The sequence below is a fragment of the Macroventuria anomochaeta genome, assembly GCF_010093625.1.
Source record: "Macroventuria anomochaeta strain CBS 525.71 unplaced genomic scaffold BU25scaffold_38, whole genome shotgun sequence".
Taxonomy (NCBI): Eukaryota; Fungi; Ascomycota; class Dothideomycetes; order Pleosporales; family Didymellaceae; genus Macroventuria; species Macroventuria anomochaeta.
The window spans coordinates 115,236-133,720 of record NW_022985399.1 but is presented as its reverse complement, the minus strand read 5'-3'; the positions used below and the strand labels follow the sequence as shown (position 1 = coordinate 133,720).

At 50.1% G+C, this 18,485-nt stretch overlaps 5 protein-coding genes across 5 annotated transcripts; 1 reads left to right on the top strand and 4 right to left on the bottom strand.

Moving 5' to 3' along the window:
- Positions 1 to 5,879: 5,879 nt before the first annotated feature.
- On the bottom strand, positions 5,880 to 6,658 carry BU25DRAFT_180236 (uncharacterized protein). The gene has a single exon (XM_033700908.1). It carries the CDS (start codon positions 6,441 to 6,443, stop codon positions 5,919 to 5,921), a length of 525 nt encoding a protein of 174 aa, XP_033557431.1. The 5' UTR covers positions 6,444 to 6,658; the 3' UTR covers positions 5,880 to 5,918.
- Positions 6,659 to 6,974: 316 nt separating this feature from the next.
- BU25DRAFT_414500 (uncharacterized protein) lies at positions 6,975 to 7,622 on the bottom strand (the record flags this gene model as incomplete). The annotated part of the gene is given in 3 exon segments (XM_033707307.1): positions 6,975 to 7,159; positions 7,453 to 7,552; positions 7,563 to 7,622. Coding segments are annotated over 2 exon segments (176 nt in total), but the record flags the coding sequence as incomplete, so codon positions are not given.
- A 1,822-nt stretch (positions 7,623 to 9,444) lies between these two features.
- On the top strand, positions 9,445 to 10,478 carry BU25DRAFT_414499 (uncharacterized protein). The gene has a single exon (XM_033707306.1). The coding sequence runs from the start codon at positions 9,581 to 9,583 to the stop codon at positions 10,070 to 10,072; it is 492 nt and encodes a 163-aa protein (XP_033557429.1). The 5' UTR covers positions 9,445 to 9,580; the 3' UTR covers positions 10,073 to 10,478.
- Positions 10,479 to 11,058: 580 nt separating this feature from the next.
- On the bottom strand, positions 11,059 to 13,458 carry BU25DRAFT_442669 (uncharacterized protein; the record flags this gene model as incomplete). Its single annotated transcript, XM_033709318.1, has 3 exons — positions 11,059 to 12,554; positions 12,707 to 13,162; positions 13,371 to 13,458. The coding sequence occupies 3 exons, from the start codon at positions 13,456 to 13,458 to the stop codon at positions 11,059 to 11,061; spliced, it is 2,040 nt and encodes a 679-aa protein (XP_033557428.1).
- A 492-nt stretch (positions 13,459 to 13,950) lies between these two features.
- On the bottom strand, positions 13,951 to 15,459 carry BU25DRAFT_350524 (uncharacterized protein; the record flags this gene model as incomplete). The annotated part of the gene is made up of 4 exons (XM_033703308.1): positions 13,951 to 14,603; positions 14,659 to 14,773; positions 14,820 to 14,907; positions 14,999 to 15,459. 4 exons carry the CDS (start codon positions 15,457 to 15,459, stop codon positions 13,951 to 13,953), a joined length of 1,317 nt encoding a protein of 438 aa, XP_033557427.1.
- Between the last annotated feature and the right edge of the window lie 3,026 nt (positions 15,460 to 18,485).

Genomic DNA, 18,485 nt, shown 5'->3' with positions numbered 1-18,485 from the left:
CACCTTGGGGATGCCGAAGATACGTCTCAAAGCGCGGTCCGATGTCTCCTTCGAGCTGGGAACAGAGCTCGTCCGAGGCGAAAACGAGACCACCCCCATGTAGACTCCACACCAGAGCCTCACCGGTGTGTGGAGAAAACAAGAACAATTCTCACGCAGGAGCCTTGCGCCGGGGAGCGGCAAGGCGAAACTCCGGGTGTGCGTGAATTTGTTGAGCGTGTAGGTGATGTCAAATGCCGGCCAACTTGCAGCGCTATTGAGACTGGCCTGAAGAGTCTGAGTGGGTCCTCTAGATGCTTTGTGGTTCTGCGGCCTCGGCAGATTTCAAGCCCTTGCTTGTTTCCCTCCGATGTGAGGTGCCTTACCAGGACGCGTTACGTCTTTAAGAGTCGGAGGTGTGCCTCCAATAGCATCACAAGGACAGAATCCTTCTGACAGGCACTTCCGACAGTTGATACGAGAGCCGACGCCGGTTTTTCGCAATTTGAGTCGTGGTGTGGTGAGGCCTAAGCCTGACAAGCTTTAGCTTGGCGCCGCCACCGCGTAACGGCCTGGTCGTTGGTCCTTTCTGCTGTTTTCTGGCACTGATGATCTCTGTACCAAATTTTGGGGTAGTTGCATCCTTGCGTTCTCCGCGCTCCAGAGTGCCTGCCCTGTGCATTTTCGCCTTCCAATGACATCAGGTCATTAAAAATGCAGGTGCTCCGACCCTGGGGGAGCCGCGAGACGAGGCGATTCATCGTCTACAATACTCACGACTCGTTCAATCCATCTCTGTGGATACACAAAGTCCTTCCACGCTCACACTGCGACACTTCTCAGGCTCCAAGAACCTTGGCAGACACCCCACGAAACATTTCTTATCCCACCAGGACGCCTACGCCTGCTTCGACCGAATGTCGGTGTTCGGTGAACCAAACGTCTCCACTACGACTACCAACGAGCCAGCACGAGGCTTAACTAAGTCTAGCATTTTATAGGTTGCTTGTTCAGCATCGTCTGAGATATTTGTGGATACGGGCGAGTGCCGAAGGCTGTCTTACAGCTTTCTTTCTGGAAACGCCAATCTTGCAGAGACATCGCAGCGAAGAGATTTCATACAACTTGCATGGAACTGCTGTCCAGCTTCCCACTCTGCAGCCACAAAACACAATTGCTGCCGCTCTCTTCATCTCGAGATGCAAAATCTGCCGCGGAGATAAGCATGTTTGACATGCCGGGCCAGAGCTTGCACCAACGTGTGCGGCCGCGCATGCACAAGACCCCTTGGCTTCCAGCCTCCCGGCTTGTTCACACGTCCACAGATTGCGCCCTTCCCGCTGCCAAGCTCCGACATTGTGCAATATCGGACGTCGGCACAGTGTGCGAAATGTTGTGTCTGAGGAATCGATGAAGTGGAGAGCAGGTCAACTTCTTACGTGCAGAAACATGACTCTCACAAGCAGCAGTGCTGACGGCTACCTTGGCAGGCAGAGTCTTCACGATCTTGCGACAGATACCACTTGCCAAGTGTGGAAGGACAACTTCTGCCACACGAAGCTGCATGCAAACTTGGGACGCATAGGAGCTAATGCTGCAGTCTACGGTCTCAACAGTTCTTTTTCTATCTTTTAACACACACGTTTCGTGTCCAGTTGTTTGGAAGCGACCTTCTCGGGCGCGGGCGACTACCTAGTGCCCTCTGACTGATCGTCTAGCCTCGACATAGCTTCGTACGGAGGATCAACATTCACTTCCCCTCCGGTGAGCAGAAGAAGGAACTTCACACCGAGCGGGGTTCGATGGGATCCCAAGCTGCGAACGTGGACTTTCTGGAAGCTCAGATGAACCGTTCGCTCGGTGCCCAAACGGCCATGTGCATCTCAATGCGAACCAGTCGAAAATCGCACACCTTGGCGACGATGCTTGCCGTAGACCGCGAAGCCAAGCTGAAAGTCGGATTCGATATCTAAGCGCTTGCCACTTCTCCTGCATCGGCTGAGCTCACCTCTCTCCTCGACTGAGCGATGTTCGCTGTCATCCTACATGCACAAATTCCTCTTCAAAATCTGGCTGCGGCGGATGAATGCAAGCGCAGTGCATAGGTAGTCAGGCTCGAGCATCGCACCAAGCAGATCTAACTGATGTTTGCTCATACTCACCAGCAATAGCTCCGAGATCGTCTCGCCTTCCTGCATGGAGTCTCCGCGTTCATCCTCAGCTTCGGGGCCCCAACGTGCCTAATTACCCCAAGAACCCCAAGAACCCCAAACTCAATTCCATCAAAACCTGGAGCCCCTAGAGAATAAATCGACGCACCTGAAGCCGTTCCTACCGTTTCCCAGGGGCATTTTCATGATCGTGCACGATCGTGTTCGGGCACTATCCGACTCGCGCTAGAAAACGCGCCGGGTGCATCAGGGAACACCCAAGAATTTCAAACAACGACGAGATGACGATTTCTCCACGTTTTTGTGATCGGCCTGAAAGCTTCCGAGGGAGAGAGAACGGTGCCGATGCAACCTGGTAAATTGCATCTCCACGCTACGAACGTATGACGGGGTGATGGGGCCCCGGACGACCCTCTGGACTTTCGTCTCCGCCATCTTGAACTCCGCAAAAGTTGATGGACTCTCTTCCTCCGCAATCTTGCTAATTCGTGTTCTAAAGTTTCATGCATTTGCTCCTATCCTTTTGGTATCTGGATCCTCTCTTCTATCGCGGATCCGCAGCGATACAAAAAGGCCGACCTTCCTGACCCTGGGGTCCTGAAGGTTATATACACCGCAACATCTTCTAATCGGTCAACGCGCCGGGTTGTATCCATTCCCTCTCGAGCATGCTTACTTCTGTATGTTGAAGGATAGCAGGCCAACTTGAAGATATTGCAGCCATGTCTCTTCCCGGACGGGCCAGCATACAACCTATCAATACTTGTCCAGCACCCAATGCAGCAGCTTGAAATCGATTTCTCTCAGGCCTTCCTTTAAATCCACAACACAGCCCGTAGTGCGACATGATGGACGCGGTTGGGATCCAAATCGTCAATTGGGTTTGCAAGGTGTATAGTGATCTCGTCCAGACTAGGTAAAACGTGTGGCTTGAGTTTGCAAACCTAACTAAACCAGCTTTTCAGACTGACGGACGTCCGAATGATCTCCACAATTTGCAGAGTATCTGAGCGTAGTTGACAGATGTCCACGGTTGTCGTATTCTCCGGTGTCCATGAGTTGACGAGGACCTCTAAAGGCACAACTAGCCGTCGTAACTTGGTGAACATTGACAGGGTATCGGCCACACCAGCACGGTGCAAGTAGATTCCTATTGACCAAAAACCATGTCTGCCACCCCGCCCACCCCGCGAAGCATATCTGTTGCCGCGAATTAGAGCGTGGTCGATCACCAAGGTCTCAATCCGGTCGTAAGCGCAAGCAAGATATTTTACGAGGTTGTTGTAACTGGGGTCAGCCAACATGAGGTAGCCTTCCATCTCCTTGTTGCCTTCAGGCGGTTCATGCTTGGGTATATTAAGGTAGATGGAAAGGTGTCAAAGACCTTGCAATACATACAAAACATCGCTAAGAAACACAGCCTGGGATGCCTCAAAGTATGGAGTATCGTAGACGCCAGGAGGCTCGGGCAAGATCGTTACGTCGCAGTGTAATATCAATCTTGTAATGTGGACAGGCGCTAAAAAAAGTTCCAACAAGGGCAAGCCCGCTAACGATCCGCCGTATGAGTTCAGTGTGAAGTCCAGGCCCATTCTGTGATGGCGGAACGACTGTGTTACTGTGAAATCTCGGGAGACAGTATCGCTTGTGATAAGCCGCTTGAGCTTCTTGGAGACCGTAACGAGCTTGTTTCGCATAGATGATGCGGTGTTACTAAAGAGCTTTATCAGATCAACATGCCCTGGTACGGGGCGGCGCGTGAACAAGCGGCATTCCCGAGCGACCAGTAGTTCGTGCGCGTGTGCCCCGGGGTGACACGAATGATGATCGTGCTCCTTCTAGCGGCAGTCTAGCTTGAGGATCTCAAGATCGAAAGCAGTACCACAATAACGCCGACAGACGCTGGCTCGAACATTTCCTTGCCTCGCTCGATCCAGTCGTGATTTACGGTTAGACGCTCCAAAAGCAGCTTCGCTGCAGATACACTTGCGTCCGTCAGTCCACAGACGCATCCTGATCGGCATACGAGGGCGTCTCGATGCTGGAGAGCTCTCTTGGCGTGGGTGACCGTGAAAGCACAAGTGGTCTTGGCAAGCACGGGGTCTTCGAGCAATGTGCGGAGGTACAGCAGAGTCCGAGCTGAGATGCGGTCGTCGGTGCGCTTATTGAGGTGGACAGCTGATAGAGCCTTTTTTGTACAATCTGAAGTAGTTGGCGGCAGGTGAGAGCGAGGTGGCGGAAGTCGACAGTGTCTTGGAGGAAAGAAGTGATCTAGAGTAGTAGCTCGTGCGGCAAGTCTGGAAGGTTGACCATCGTGGCTGCCTCATTGGGGTCGAGCTGAAGAGGTGCTCACAGTTGGGCGACGATGCGGAAATTTTGGATTTGGAGGTGGAAGGCGTGGAGATCTTGTGGCTTTGGCACACGTGGTGTAGGTGAGGGGAGGCACACGCCGCGCGGGATCCGCTTCTGCTAGGTATTCGCCCAGAAATTAGCTTCGATGGTTTTCGAAACCCTCGTCACTCGGCCATCAGGTGCGCTTAGTATACGCTTCGCGGGTGTCGTACGGTACCAATCGCAGGGCTCGTAGAACACCCCGGTGCGTAGATGTGTCGAGGACACTGGTATCGCTTGAGCAGAATCGTGGACTCCACTTTCTAGTTGCACAATCGAGGTCTATCAGGCACATCCTCAGCAGCCAGGGTATGTTCGATAACCATGTCAGCAATCTCGCGGGGCAACTGTTTGCAGACAGCTCGGAGAAGGTTTATTTTGATTTCTAGATGTACGTGTTTCTGCAGCTTCTCTGTGCTGTCGCACAATAGAAATGAATGCATCCTCGGTGTTCTTAGTCATTCATTTCGCACTGGTATGGCACCAGGATTTTACGTATCCTACGACATGCGTCGACGGTGTTGACGTATGGTATGCCTTCTCGCCTCCCGCGAACGTATATATTGGTAGGCCTCGATTTAGCATATTGAATCACCTCAGAGAGCATTTTTTCGGCCTCAAGAATGGCATCGCGATGTGTTTCGACTCAAAGATAGTCGTTGTTGTAGTTGTGAATGAACTCAGTTTTGAGCCGGAGCCACAAATGTAGTGCAAGCACCTTGCCTCCCCTCAACTCTCACAGCCTCTGCAAACACCATTTGAATCAATCCAGAAAACAGATGCTCCATCTCATCTGTCGAAGCGTGCCTCTCAACGCGATTGCAAGATGAATCCTGTTAATTCAACTTGCACATGCCTTTTGGCATAGGTTGGTGCATATAGTTGTGCATATTGTCTTTTGGACTCCACCCCTTACATTGGAGAAGAAATTCAACTATTCAGACTTGTATAGCGCATTTGGTTTGACAATTGTACAACACCACATAAAAATCAAATGTGGCAATCTGATGTTGCTACATTGAGGAGAAATCTCCACTGCATCATGGTACCAAAAGTGTCACGGGTATATACTGTTTGGCTCCCAGTACCCATATCTATTGGGTTACTGTACCTTTTTGGTTGGTGTAGCTCAGGTGGGACCGAGCCGAGCCCTCACAAAAAGTTGGTGGATAAATTGGTAGCTGCATTTTTGACTTTCTGGTTTGGATGACCACCACCACAACACCACAACATCATGGTATGACACTAACACTTCACAGGAAGCAAGTTCATGATTGAAACTGTCACATATCAAGAGCACTTGAGAATCAAACAACTTTTTATTGAGACCAAGCTCAGCCAACAACACTCCTCAATCATCTACATATAGGGCACCCATTAGTTCCAAACTACCAGTGCCACCGCCTCAAGCTGCTCCTGTTCAATAGAATCATGATTTGGCTTGAAGATATCTATGTCCCAACCATGCTCACTATCAAACCAAGTTTCCCAGCCATCATACTCAATGAACTCCTTGAATCTACGCCTCATCCTGTCCAACACAAGCAGCAGCCAGTGGTAGTCTCGAGTCCATTTGAGCATTGTAAGCTCTTTGGGATGATGTAGTTGTTGCAAGACGTACCTTCTGTCACACATCTTGCATGCAATTGCAACAATGTAGAGCAAGTACAGCTCTTTGAGGTTATTGTGATCATACCAGAACTGGAAAAAAGCCTGTACAATCTCCCAGTCAGGCTTGCCACTGTTAATTGGAGATGGCTTCCACTCCTTCTGGTGCATCTCACTCATCTTGGACACCAATTTGGCTGTGTACAGCTCAGTCAATGACTCAATAGTTGCTGTCAATTGACCCAACTTGTCATTGTGTTGCTGTTGCAAGTCCATCAACTGCTTGTGCCGCATGGCCTGAGAGGTTTTGGAGTTGACAGAGCACTCTCTTACTTGACGAAGAAGAGCTCAGATGTTCTCTGACAGTTGCTGAATGGTACAAGATTGCTTGTTGATTTTATGGAGCTACAGACTCATGACTCTGTTTGGTACAGGATAATGGTGCTCACTTTGGCCAGGCAGTCCTTCACCATCACAGAGGTCAACCCAGCACACTGCATCTTGATTCCAGCAAGTGTGGAGTGTGCAATGCCAGTATTGACACAGTGGAGCAAGACTGAGACCTGCAACAACACACAAGTCCTCTTCTTTGTTGGGTAGGTTCTCCAAAGCTTGGGTGGTGGCACTAGTGCATGTGCGTGGCTGACTTTGTCCAGGTTGCTGTGAAAACTGAGTGACTCCGGTGGCTCGAGGAGCCTGTAAAGGTGCCTGTTGGAGCTCCAAATGCAAGTCAAAGTCTACCACTATGTCCCTCTGTTTTGTGAGAGGGGGCCAGCTGGGGATACCAACTGCTCTCTGAGATGGAAGGATTGGTGGAAGGATGGTTCAGGCTTGTTGGAGATAAAGGTGTGGAAAAGACCAAGTGTGGGGATACCACAAGTGGTAAAAAGGATAAGTGATAAAGAAGGGATCAAGTGTGGGGATACCACAAAGGGTCAGTGAGGAGTGAGTTGAGGAAGGAGTTGCTGAGGTGAATTGAAGGAGTGGATTGAGTTTGAATTGCAAGCATGAGTTTGTAAGAACTGTACCAACCGTTCTTCCTCATACTACTCACACGATTGCTATTTGACTCCTATCCAATCCCTACCCTACTATGTACCGGTATCCCCCGAGCTACATCGAACTGTTAGGTATATAAGCAGGGCAGTGTACATAGTTATGGTAGATAGTTTTTGAGTATCCTTTTGTACAAGACCTATAGGAATAGAGGTTTACTCCTAGTTCTATCTATCCCAGTGCTCCCATACACCTTGTAGCGGATTTGAACCCATATCGGAGTCCTCTCTTACCTGTGTCAATACAGAGTTATCTGAGCAGGAGGGCAGGCTGCCTTTATAGACAGACTGCTGGCTCCTGGAATGTTCTAGATACATTGGCATTTGTAATCATTTGTAATCATTTGTAATCATTTGTCAGCAACCAGAAGATTCTGTGTTGTTCCATGGGATTCCATGATGTTCCATGGGATTCCATGTGTCACGAAGATGCTACGAGTAGGCCCTTTAGGACTCGCTAGGAGTCTAAATCAATTACTACATACGGTATCTAAGTAGGTACAAGATGTTGTGTACCGAACAGAACTCTACCAGCAATAGTCTATATACTTACGTGTGGGTTTGTTTGGTTACCGGTTAATAATCAGAACTGAGTTGGATAGGTATTGGGGTTGCAAGTCCCAGAGCAGGGCTTGAAGAATTCTAATACTCCTGCTTCGGAGGTTGCAGGCCTGCTCCGGAGGTGACCGGAGGTTGTACGGTCAGGGACAGTACGGAGCGGATCTGGATATTGTCAGGGGATCTGGAGAGGATACCGTGACAGAACCAATCGAATAGTGTCTACGAGCTTTGCTTAAGACACGACTTCAACAGGTACACATACACACTAATAGCGTTGTATCTCATTGGTGCTGACTGCTTCTGCACCTAGTTCTTTGCCCAATCAAACAAAAGTCCAGCAGTAAGTGTTGCAGTACAGCAAGAGGTCATGTTACAGTACTGTATGAGGTTGAGTAAAAGGACCAACTGGACCAGACTCCTTCAAACAGTATCAGTAACATAACAGCTTCATGGTCAGTTCTTCTTTCCATTCATTCACAGTATATAAACACACAGCTTGAGTACAATACAACTTCAGTGAACCTCAATATCCATTGCCCAATACCGATTATCTTCAGTACTGTTACAGTAAGGCTTCTGTTGGAATGTTCTCGCGTAGTCATTGACTGTTGGGGCGTGGATCGTGAGTGATCAGTACGCTGTGGGAAGAATTGAAGGATTGAACTGGGGATGTATTGGGTGAAGCTACGAACAGTACATATAGGTGAGTAGCTGTAAACAACGCTAGTGTGACGTGGCAGTCACTCTCATGGCAGGTGAGGTTCAAAAGGCAAGAGCACCCTGAACCGTGACATTGACCCTATGATAGGCTTGTCAAGATTGAGAGCACAAAACTTGGCGGTGAAATTGACTCTTGGAGCACCTTTGATGTGCAGATTTTCACCCACATCACTATTGTCAACATACTCATCAGACAGAGATGGCTTGATTGAGACTAGTCTCTCACCAGTTGTGTAAGGGTATCTGTGACAGCGAGCTTAGTAACAATGGGGGGTGGTCTCATAAGATTAATTGCTACCGTTTCCTGGCCATTGTGTGCCCGATTATCTATGTGCTCTTGTCCATACCGCGCTAGCGTCCCAATGGGTTAGTGCCATCGTCCCAACACGTGACAGCCTACTTCACTACAGCACCATAACCCCGTTACAAGTTGTGAGTTAATAATTGTTGTTGTTTGGAGTTGGAGGGCTTTTGCATACAACAACGTTGTGTTGAAGTCGTACTTTAAGCAAAGCTCGTAAGCGCTATTCGATTGGTTCTCGAGGATGAACTCTGGCTCTGGAACAGTAGGGGTAAGTCGCCTGGGTGAAACACCTAACGACGGCTTGGGGTAACAATGAGTAGTACAGGCAATCTGTCTAGCTCGAAGGTTGGTTGAGATCCAATGACAAACTTAATTGACGAGGTTGAACACGAACCATGAGGGTTGTGTTCCTACACATATATATACAGTTCATCAGATCTGCTCGTTGACGAGCAGAGTCGGTCCTGGCCAATCCGGATGGATTGCGGTTCGTCAACGAGCATCGTACCATGTTCGTTGACGAGCATCACGTCATGCTCGTTGACGAGCACTCACGTGACCCTGCTCGTTGACGAGCTCTGTCACGTGTGTCAGCTCGGCTGAGAGCAATCCCCTAGGCGCCGGCCGGGCGGCCTTGTCCTGCTGCGCCTTCCCCCAGGCCTCCGTGTTTGGTTGGCGGTTACTTATTGCTTGTCGTCCTATCGTGGGACGTAGGATCGTAACACGTTGTTGGCAGCAGCAGCAGCTACTTCATCTTCCGTCTTGTCTTCTGAGCTGGAGTAGTGTGATGGATGAGCGCTGCTCAACGAGCTGGTGGAGAGACAGGCAGGTTCACAATACTGGTGGTGTCATTGAGAAGTACACAGCTCCTTGTACTGAGAACCGTGTTTGGTGAGGTTACGCTTACACTTAGGGCGTGGAGAAACTATCTACAGGTTGTCAGTATCAAGAAAGTGAGGGTTGATGGCATAATCTCACTCGCAGTACATTACCAGAGGAACTGGGGAAGGAACTGGGGAGTAATTGTATGGGGTAGCATCACTATAAATCCAGCAGCTCCCTCACCGGCTTCTCCAGCAGCCAAAGTATGGATATGGTACGCCGCAGCACTACTATCGGTCCCCATCAATGACCTTCACAACTGTGGTACCTATGCTACGCTAACCAAGCCACAGTACGCGCACAATACTCCTACACCTCTGTCTCAATGTTACTTGACAGTAAGTTGCTGTCAATTGACTCCCACACCATCACCACACCCCAACAACATTGTTGGCCAATAAGACTGCTCCATTTGGGTACCCATATGTACTATTTCACCCTCCAAGGGGGGTCGCTCAACATATGCAAACCACAATAGTCGAAAATAAACAAAGACAAAAAACCTTTTCCCCTTGGGTAAATCTGAGCAAAGCCGAAGGTAAGAGCACACTTCAGCATCATGCTGAGATGATTGAAAAGTGTACCCTCTTCCAATCGCACAGTCTCGTGTGCTGTCGAATAGTTCTCACTCTCAGTCTCCAACAAGCATATATACCCAAAAATGCCAAGGTCAGCAATCTAGAGGGCATGTGGTCTGTCATGATGTTCCGGGTACCTCACTTAGCACTTATGACATCTTGGATCTGCCGCCACTAGGCCTGAACCGTCCTAGTTTCCTCACAGTGGTTTCCTCCACACAAACCGTAGCTCAGATAGTAACTTCATGCTATCCATTACCTGTACACATAGACAGTCTGATCAAGATATCACGCTCTGTCTTATGCGCAAGCACGGAAAAGGAGTCTCGTGGTTATCCCGAACTCTGACGGAGAGATGCAGGTTCTAATCGGGCCATGTCCAATCCTTTTGTTGCTCGTCAATCACTTTGCATACATCATTGGATTCTAAACATGTTCAGACAGCCCATATGGATCCAGGTCCAGGGCACGAACGGACTGTTGAACCATGTCGCTTCTGAGTTGCACTTCAAAGGCTCTTGGACTTCCTTGAGCCGATGTCAATAAATCTGAAGACTACATAGCCAACCACCTGTGTGCCCACAGAAGTCCTTCCCAATACGGCGCATTTAGCAATCTCAAGCTCGTAGCAAGTCCTTTCATCCAAGACAACGGTACGTATACCGCCGAGCAAATCATGAATGGCGCATGGCAATGCTGATCGGTAGTTGTGTCAGCAACCAAGACTTTCAGATCGCTGTCACGTTCCAATTCCACCCACACCAACGGAAAAAGTTTGCTGTGCCCAAGGCAGGTGACCCACTCATCCACTACTCAAACTTCCTCTTCCTGGGCTTCATCTCCTTGGCGGTATCAAGCTCCTTTGTTTTCCGGATGACGCGCAAACTATCTTTCCTGATAGCCTCTATGTGTCGTGCCAGGACTTCCTTGTCAGGATCAAAGCCTGTGCCAGAATCGATACGAGACTCGATGTTGGCATCCCTCATAAGCACAGGTGCCTCGCTAAGCATAGTTCGATATCTTCCCTTCTTGCGGACCCATTTGATGATGGCAGTAAGTGGTCCTGCATCTACACCAGAAGGTAGCTCGACAAGTCCGTGCGTCAGAGCCAGCAGTGGGTAGTCGGTCATTTCCCAGACCGTGTACGTCCAATGCTCTGCGGTGTAGCTCATGATCTCACCAGATGAGTGTGTCGCCTTGGTGTTTGCCTTATCTGCAATTTTGCGAAACACATGGTGATCAACGCTACCATGGCTGCAGACAGAAGCCCCAGGCAGACACCTGGTCATGTTGACGAAGTTTGATATGTCCGTGGCGCTCATACCAGCACGAGCCATACGATCACCCGCTTTCCGCCACTGGTAATGGAGCGGGAAGTACGAGAGTAGCTCTACTAAGGTGAATTCAACGTCCTGCAAAAGCGTTATGTTGATGTGAACTGGAGTCGCAACACTCTTGAAAGGGCAGAACTCCCGAGTGTTCTGATTGCCGAGATATCGCTCTGCGTTATCTTCTTCGCTCTCAGCCATTGTGATGGCCATCAATGCTGCGATAGGCTGCTTTATCTTACGCGGGGTACGTTGCACTCCAGTACCACGCCACTTTCGACCTGGAGTGGGGGTGAACGTGACAGGGGGAACTTGTTCCATTTCAAGTAACCACCACCATCCATCTTGGAGGTCGAATACATCATCCGGACAATCTCGTGCCTCTATATACCGAGGCGGCAGTTGAATGACGGGAATGGCACTGGCCTCTGGAATGATGACAGCGGTCGTATCGAGACTTGTAGCATGGCTCCTGTCTTCTGGGAGACCTTCGATCTGGGCCCAAGGGAGCTTCCAGCTGACACCCTCAAAGTTGAAGACATCGCCATTGGATCCATCACTGAATGCTGATAGTAGCGGCAAGAGGCCAAACTCAGGATGAAGCTTGCCACAAGGAGCATAATCTTGGAGGCCGCCCTGATGTAGCTCCTCGCTTGTCAGAGGTAGTGCACCAATAGGTGTGAGCTTGAAGACCTGTTGGTGAGGATCAAAGACTACCGGGTATAGACCAGACCATGACGTGTGCCTCCACCCCATAGGAAGCGCCAAGTTTGTCATGTGTTTAGCACTGGGAAGCCCATTGTTGAGAGGGACGAAGTGAGCGTGAAAGACGAGACGGGGATCGGCTGACGGCCAAGGGTAAGACGGGTGGGTACTACCACCCGGAGGGTATCGGAGTTGCCACTCGGTGGAGTGGAGAGCAGGTAGCTCGCCGTTTGAGGTGATGGCCACTTCGAAAGGTGTCGTGGTAGGCTCGGCTAGTGTGAGAACTTGCTGCGTCGACTCTTGCAGGTCTTGTGCCGCCATTTTGATAGCTGGCTTAACGGGCTTGATAGACGAATTGGTTGCATGCACTTTTGTCATTCTTGTCAGTTTATCCTGGAAGGCCACTTATCCAAAGAACGCTTACGTTGGGTGTTGCACTTGTTTTGCAAACGAGTGCTGCGACGAATCGAGGAAGGACTTAGCAGTTCTAGAGTCAAGTCCGTATCCCCTTTAATTGACGTTGATGGAGTGGTCAGACCATGGTGGTGCAGAATATTCGATTCGCTGGCAGGTGTAGATGAGGGGGAATTCGATGTGATAAGTAAGGCCGCGGCGTCGATGCTACCATCAGCAGGCTCGCTGGTCCAGAAGTCATCAATCAGACCTTTGCTGCTGCCCTGGTAATTGTCGTGGGTCGCAGTTGCGGACTGCTGAGCGGGAGCTTCGACACTGCACGATAGTGTCTGAGGTGAGGGCAATCCATGCCAACTGAGCTTGGTGCACTTGGATGTAGGTGTTTGTGGGCAGGGAGCAACGTTGTCCAGGGAAATGGCAAGGTCAGACAGTGCGTCCTGATGGCCACCGGTGATTGTCCCGTCAACTATACAAGCATCAGCGGGCGTTCTTTACGCGAGTCTTACTGCTGTTCTCGTACGTACCTGTGCCGAAGAGTACTGAGTGTTCTTGGTCTGGCGTTCGTGGCGTCGCTTCAGCTGTTATATCTTTGTTAGCCAACAAGCTGGCACCTTAGGCAGGCTGCTGTCACTGACCACTCAAGGGGTAGGCCTCAGGGGCAGGTGACGACGTACGCAATGCTCTACTCATGCTGGCTTGTCGGCCTTGATCGCTGCTATCTGCAAACGACTGACGTTGCGGAGAAGGTGGTTTAAAGCTCATGGCGGGCGATTGAGGGCACTGATACCCTCGTGCAATCAACTTGAGTGGTGAGCAAGAGAGTGATGGTGATGGGGAACGACGAAATGAGCCTCGAAACCAGACTCTGTCTTGTGGGGCAGCAGGTTTTGGTGGCCACTCATTCACCTTCACCCAGTGGCCCCACAGTGGTCTGCACACTGTGCCGAACCGTAGGTGACGGTCAATCAACGTCTAGTTCGTAAGCATTGTTAGCAATACAAAGTACAGATGTCGTAGTCTGGATATCGCTGTTTGAGCGCGCAGTAGTGCTGTTGTAGGCAGAGTACCTAGGTAAGGAAAGGGCGATCAAGGCGCAGCAGGCATGCGTTTGTGGGTAATCCTTGATTGTGGCGAACACAACTGCAAACGACAGCAGAAAAGATAGAGCGTGTAAATGAGAATTCGAAGACAGTATTTGATGTATGATGGATGTGTGAGCTCTAGTGGTCTCTTCAGCGGTTTAGACGCACAAAACTAGTAGGATATAGCAGGTCCTTGTCCGTCAAAGAATACTTCGTCCAACAAGTTCAACAGAACCCTCTGGCCAACCCAGGACTCTTCAGCAGCAGGGCGAATGCGCTCAGGCGGAAGCACGAAACCAAAGGCACCAGTGTCCGGCAACTCGATGGTGTAGGACCACTCTGCCCGACCCACAGCGTACACGTGATCGACGCCAACACCAGTAGTGGGGTACAGTACAGCACCACTAGGTCCAAAAGTGTATGTAGTCGCGTTTGAAGAGTTGGCTGCGATGGTCTGACTCATCAGCGATGCAGCATTTGTCCATTTGCCGAGCTGAGGTGCGTAGAGATACTCATCGTGGCCAAAGGGGCAGAGGATGAGCTGGCTGTAGCTGTGCCAGTCGACGTAGAGCTTGATGCCTTGCTTGTCACGGAGATTACGAAGGAAGTCGTCCATTGCGGCATTCTCCGGCGCATCACGAGGGCGTTCGCCACGGTAGACTTGCGAACATTCGTTCTTCGATGCGCCACGGGTGTTGGCATCCCAGTTGTGCTCCCAGTTCCTGTTAATGTCGCGGCCGTAGCAGGTCTGGTTGGCAGCAGTGGCCGGGGGTGGTTGGCGGTTCTTGCGCCACAGCCTGTCTGTGGTCTGAGTGTACACAAAGCCTGTTTCGATTATTAATGTCTCAGGGTCGTCGGCCGACACGCAGGTTGTACATACCATCTGGGTTGACAATTGGGAAAATGTAGAAGTCATAGCTATTCAAGAATGTCTGGGTAAGGTTGTCGCCAGATTTGTAGCCATCAATGAGTTGCTTGGTAATGTACTCCAGTGTCTTCAAAATATTAGCTTATATCATAGAGCTCCAGCTCAACACTGACCGGAGCAACGATCCACTCTCTGGCGTGGACAGTGCCGTGCCAAAGGACAGCGGGCTTTCCTGGGCCACCGGCGCCCCACATATGAATACTGCATAACTTCGTCAGCCACAGTCGTACAAGAAGATAATACAGAAGGACAGAAGTGACTTCAAAATTGTCGATGAGGAGTGATGACATACCCATAGATGTCACGGCCCTCGTAGGAGGTACCCGAACTTGTCCAATTCGAGTTCTCTGGGAACGACTCTTGCAACTCCTTAAAGTACTCGATATGGTCCTCGTAGGAGTGGTAGCTGTCAAACCAGTCGCCACTGGTATTGTACTCCTGCCTCTTCCATGTCGATTTAACCTCTGATTCAGCAGCAATCGAAGCCCCCAGGTCTGCATGTAGAACGCGTGTGTCTAGACCCAGTGCTTCGAACCTGGCAACTTCATGGCGAGGAATTGCAACATCGATATGGTCGGAGGCTGATTCCCATACATTGTGGGAGAACACTGCAAGTCTCTTTTGAACATCTGCTAGATGCCGGCCGGTCTTGACATGGTACACCTTGGTACCCTCATACAGGTTGGTGGAAGGGCTACGGATGGAGACACCCGCGGCAAGGGAGGCCAGAGCAAAACTGAGAACGAACTTCATGATTGATGCTCGCGATAACGGACAAGATGATGGAAGAGCAATCGGCGCGCCTTTATACACAGCCAGATCACAGGCTTCGTAATGTGCTCAGCATTGTTAGCATGCTCTGAACCGTTCTATGCCGGGACAAATCATGGTAGCAAGGTTGCAGTGCAAGATGATGCATTGCCTTGCGTCCATGATGCCGGATAGGCATGGGATAGCACTGGTACCGAAGTGATACAGCATGTCGAGGTTGCCTTGACCTGCCGTATCGGATCTAGTAAGGCATGGAATTACTTGTGCTTCATGGATCTCAGAGGTAGAAACGTCATTTCTGCCAAGTAATAACTCGTATCGCCCGCGCAAACTGTCCTGGAAGAGCGATGACTGGGATGAAAGGATGGGGAACCTGTAGAAAATAGCGTTCATACAAGGTGTGCCTTTGACTCCCGATGAAGCGAGCAAATGCTATCTGAAGCGGGGTAGCTGGGACGACAGGCATAGCCTCTGAATCCTGCAGTTTCCAAAGCAGCATAGAGACCATCACTGAGAGTCGCAGCGAGGTGGCTTCGAAAGCCCTACCAATCCAGAGGGACTGCTTGGTAGACGGGATGAGAGGGCACCAGGATGAACAACACCAGATGACAATAGCGACGGCATCTGATCGCCGTAGAAATCTCAAGTTGGAGTAGTATGATGCGAGGTCATGTGGAGTGTCGAAGGAACCGAGCAACGCAAATGGTGGGTTTTCTAAGACGACGCGAAAAGTCGGGGTAGCGTTAGGCCCAAAATAGTCGAGGCCCGAACCCTCTTTTCGTGCGGGCGTTTCCGCATCGAGCCTTCATCGAAACGCGCATGACACAGTGCCTGGTCATCTTTTCCAACTTGCTGCTTGTCCCTACTTCTGCTTTCATGTCAGCTTGCAACATTGCAAACGCACTTCGTTCCTCCTTGCAGTGGCTGGCTTTGTTGACAACTGGCAGACAGCATGTTGCAGTGAATACAATAAGTGAAGGTGTAACCGCGCAGGGCAGTAAGTCAGGGGTAACCGCGCGAAGCAGTAAAATCAGTATATTCTGTTGTTCTGTTGTTCAGTGTTCTGTCTCTCTCACTCGACCCCCAGCAGGGTCTGTTTACATGACGTATGTATCTCGTGCAGTCAAGAGCAGGAGGTGCTTGTTGGAAAGAGCAAGAGCACCAACACACGTGGCACACATGACCTCCATACTCCATAAACCGTCACACAGCAGCTTTCCAACAGGGTTTCAGCGAGACCCTTCGACGGTGCTGAGACAAACTGTTGTCATTCATCATAATGTGGGAAACAGCAGACTCTTGCAGTTATGAGGCAACAGCAGCTTGTATGGATCCGGAGCCAACCCCAGTGAGGTACGTAGCTACCCCCTCAACATCTTCGTCTCTGGATAGCCGACTTGATTCCGGCAATATGGTTGCCCGCGACGGGCACGAATTCTGGTGTCTTGAACAGATGTGGCATCTAGTAAGGTTGTGTACCGCACACAAGCGATATGTCAGATACAAGGTCACGATAGGTTTCGACTCCCCAAGCTGCCACCTGGTACATTACTTTGTCAGCCGCAACGTTGTGTAAATCACCATAAAGGAGGAAGTGATGCCGCTATAAACAGCTGTAGTGCTGCTTTTCGACTCATTTCATAACAGCTGTTAGAGAACGTTCACGACCTCACTACCGATAAGATGGCTACTGCATCTGCTACCCGAATAAATGAACTACAAGATCCTAAAGCGAACGTCCAACACGTCGAGAACATCGCCGTGGGCAGTCAGAAGCTGCGCGACATCGAAATAGTGGCTCTAGTAGTCACGGAACCGAAAGCGGATCTCAAATTGTGTTGCAGTATTAATCGGTTCATACGACGCCTGATTGTTCCTACTCAGACTATTCTGGACTAGCATGGTTCAGAACAAGTATATATCGTATTTTCCTAGCTAGATAGCAACTCAGCGCAGTATTCCATCGTATTCTACCAGCAGCCCTACGCCGCCACGAATTGCAATCAATCATACTTGATGAGATCAGAGATGCCGAGGTGCTTGTGGAGATGAAGTTCAGTAATATTTGTATGGATACACGGAGTTGGAGTTGATTCGTCATAAGCTGACTGCTTCAAGGCCATACTGACATTGTTGTCCAACAAGGACTTCTACCTATGGTAGAGTTTCCCGCAGTCTTCGGCCACGAAGGTGCAGGTTTTGTGAGGGTTATAGGTTCGAAGGTCAAGAACAAGTTGCTCAGAGTTGGCTATGCGGTACTACTATCCTTTAACACATGCGGTACATGCAAGCCTTGTACAAACGGGCATCCCGCCTTCTGCCACACCCATGTCGCAGTCAATCACAATGCCGTGCAGCTCACGGGTCGAAGCACACCAGGTAGGACCAAGTATGGTCAGAGCGTACGCAGCCAGTACTTTGGACACTCATCTTTCGCTAAAATGAGCGTTCTCAATGAGGAGTGTGTAGTCATTCTGATCAGATGGAAATCTACGCGCCGATCGACTGCGGCTTTTAAACTGGCACTGGAACAGTATTGAAGGTACTGAAGCCCGGAAGTAACAACTCGCTCGTTGTTTTGGGTCTTGGCAGTGTTGTACTGACAGCTCCAATGGCAGCGAAACACATGGGCGTCGGACAGATCATCGCTATTGACATTGTTCAAGAGAAACTGCAAATGACGAAAGAGCCTGCGGCGACGGATACGATCAACTCAAAAGAACAAAGCAACGTGGTCAAAGCTATTAAAGCGGCTTCAAAATAAGGCGCCTGTGCCACCTTCGCTGTCGATTGTACTGGTGTACTCCGCGTCATCGAGGATATGGTAGCTTGCCTTGCGCCGCACGGAACAGCTGCTGTAGTTGGTGTTCCGCCACCTATGGAAAGATCTCGATCGACCCCCTGATGTTCCTGTTGAACAACAAAAACTGTTCGGCGCCATTGAGGGTGACTCGAACGCAGAAGATGTCACCCACAGCTGATTGAGCTACATCAGAAGCGATCCTTCC

What these genes read in the sequence shown, in the direction of transcription:
- BU25DRAFT_180236 (XM_033700908.1), bottom strand. Translation starts at nt 6,443, where the DNA reads ATGCGGCACAAGCAGTTGATGGACTTGCAACAGCAACACAATGACAAG.
- BU25DRAFT_414499 (XM_033707306.1), top strand. Translation starts at nt 9,581, where the DNA reads ATGAGCGCTGCTCAACGAGCTGGTGGAGAGACAGGCAGGTTCACAATA.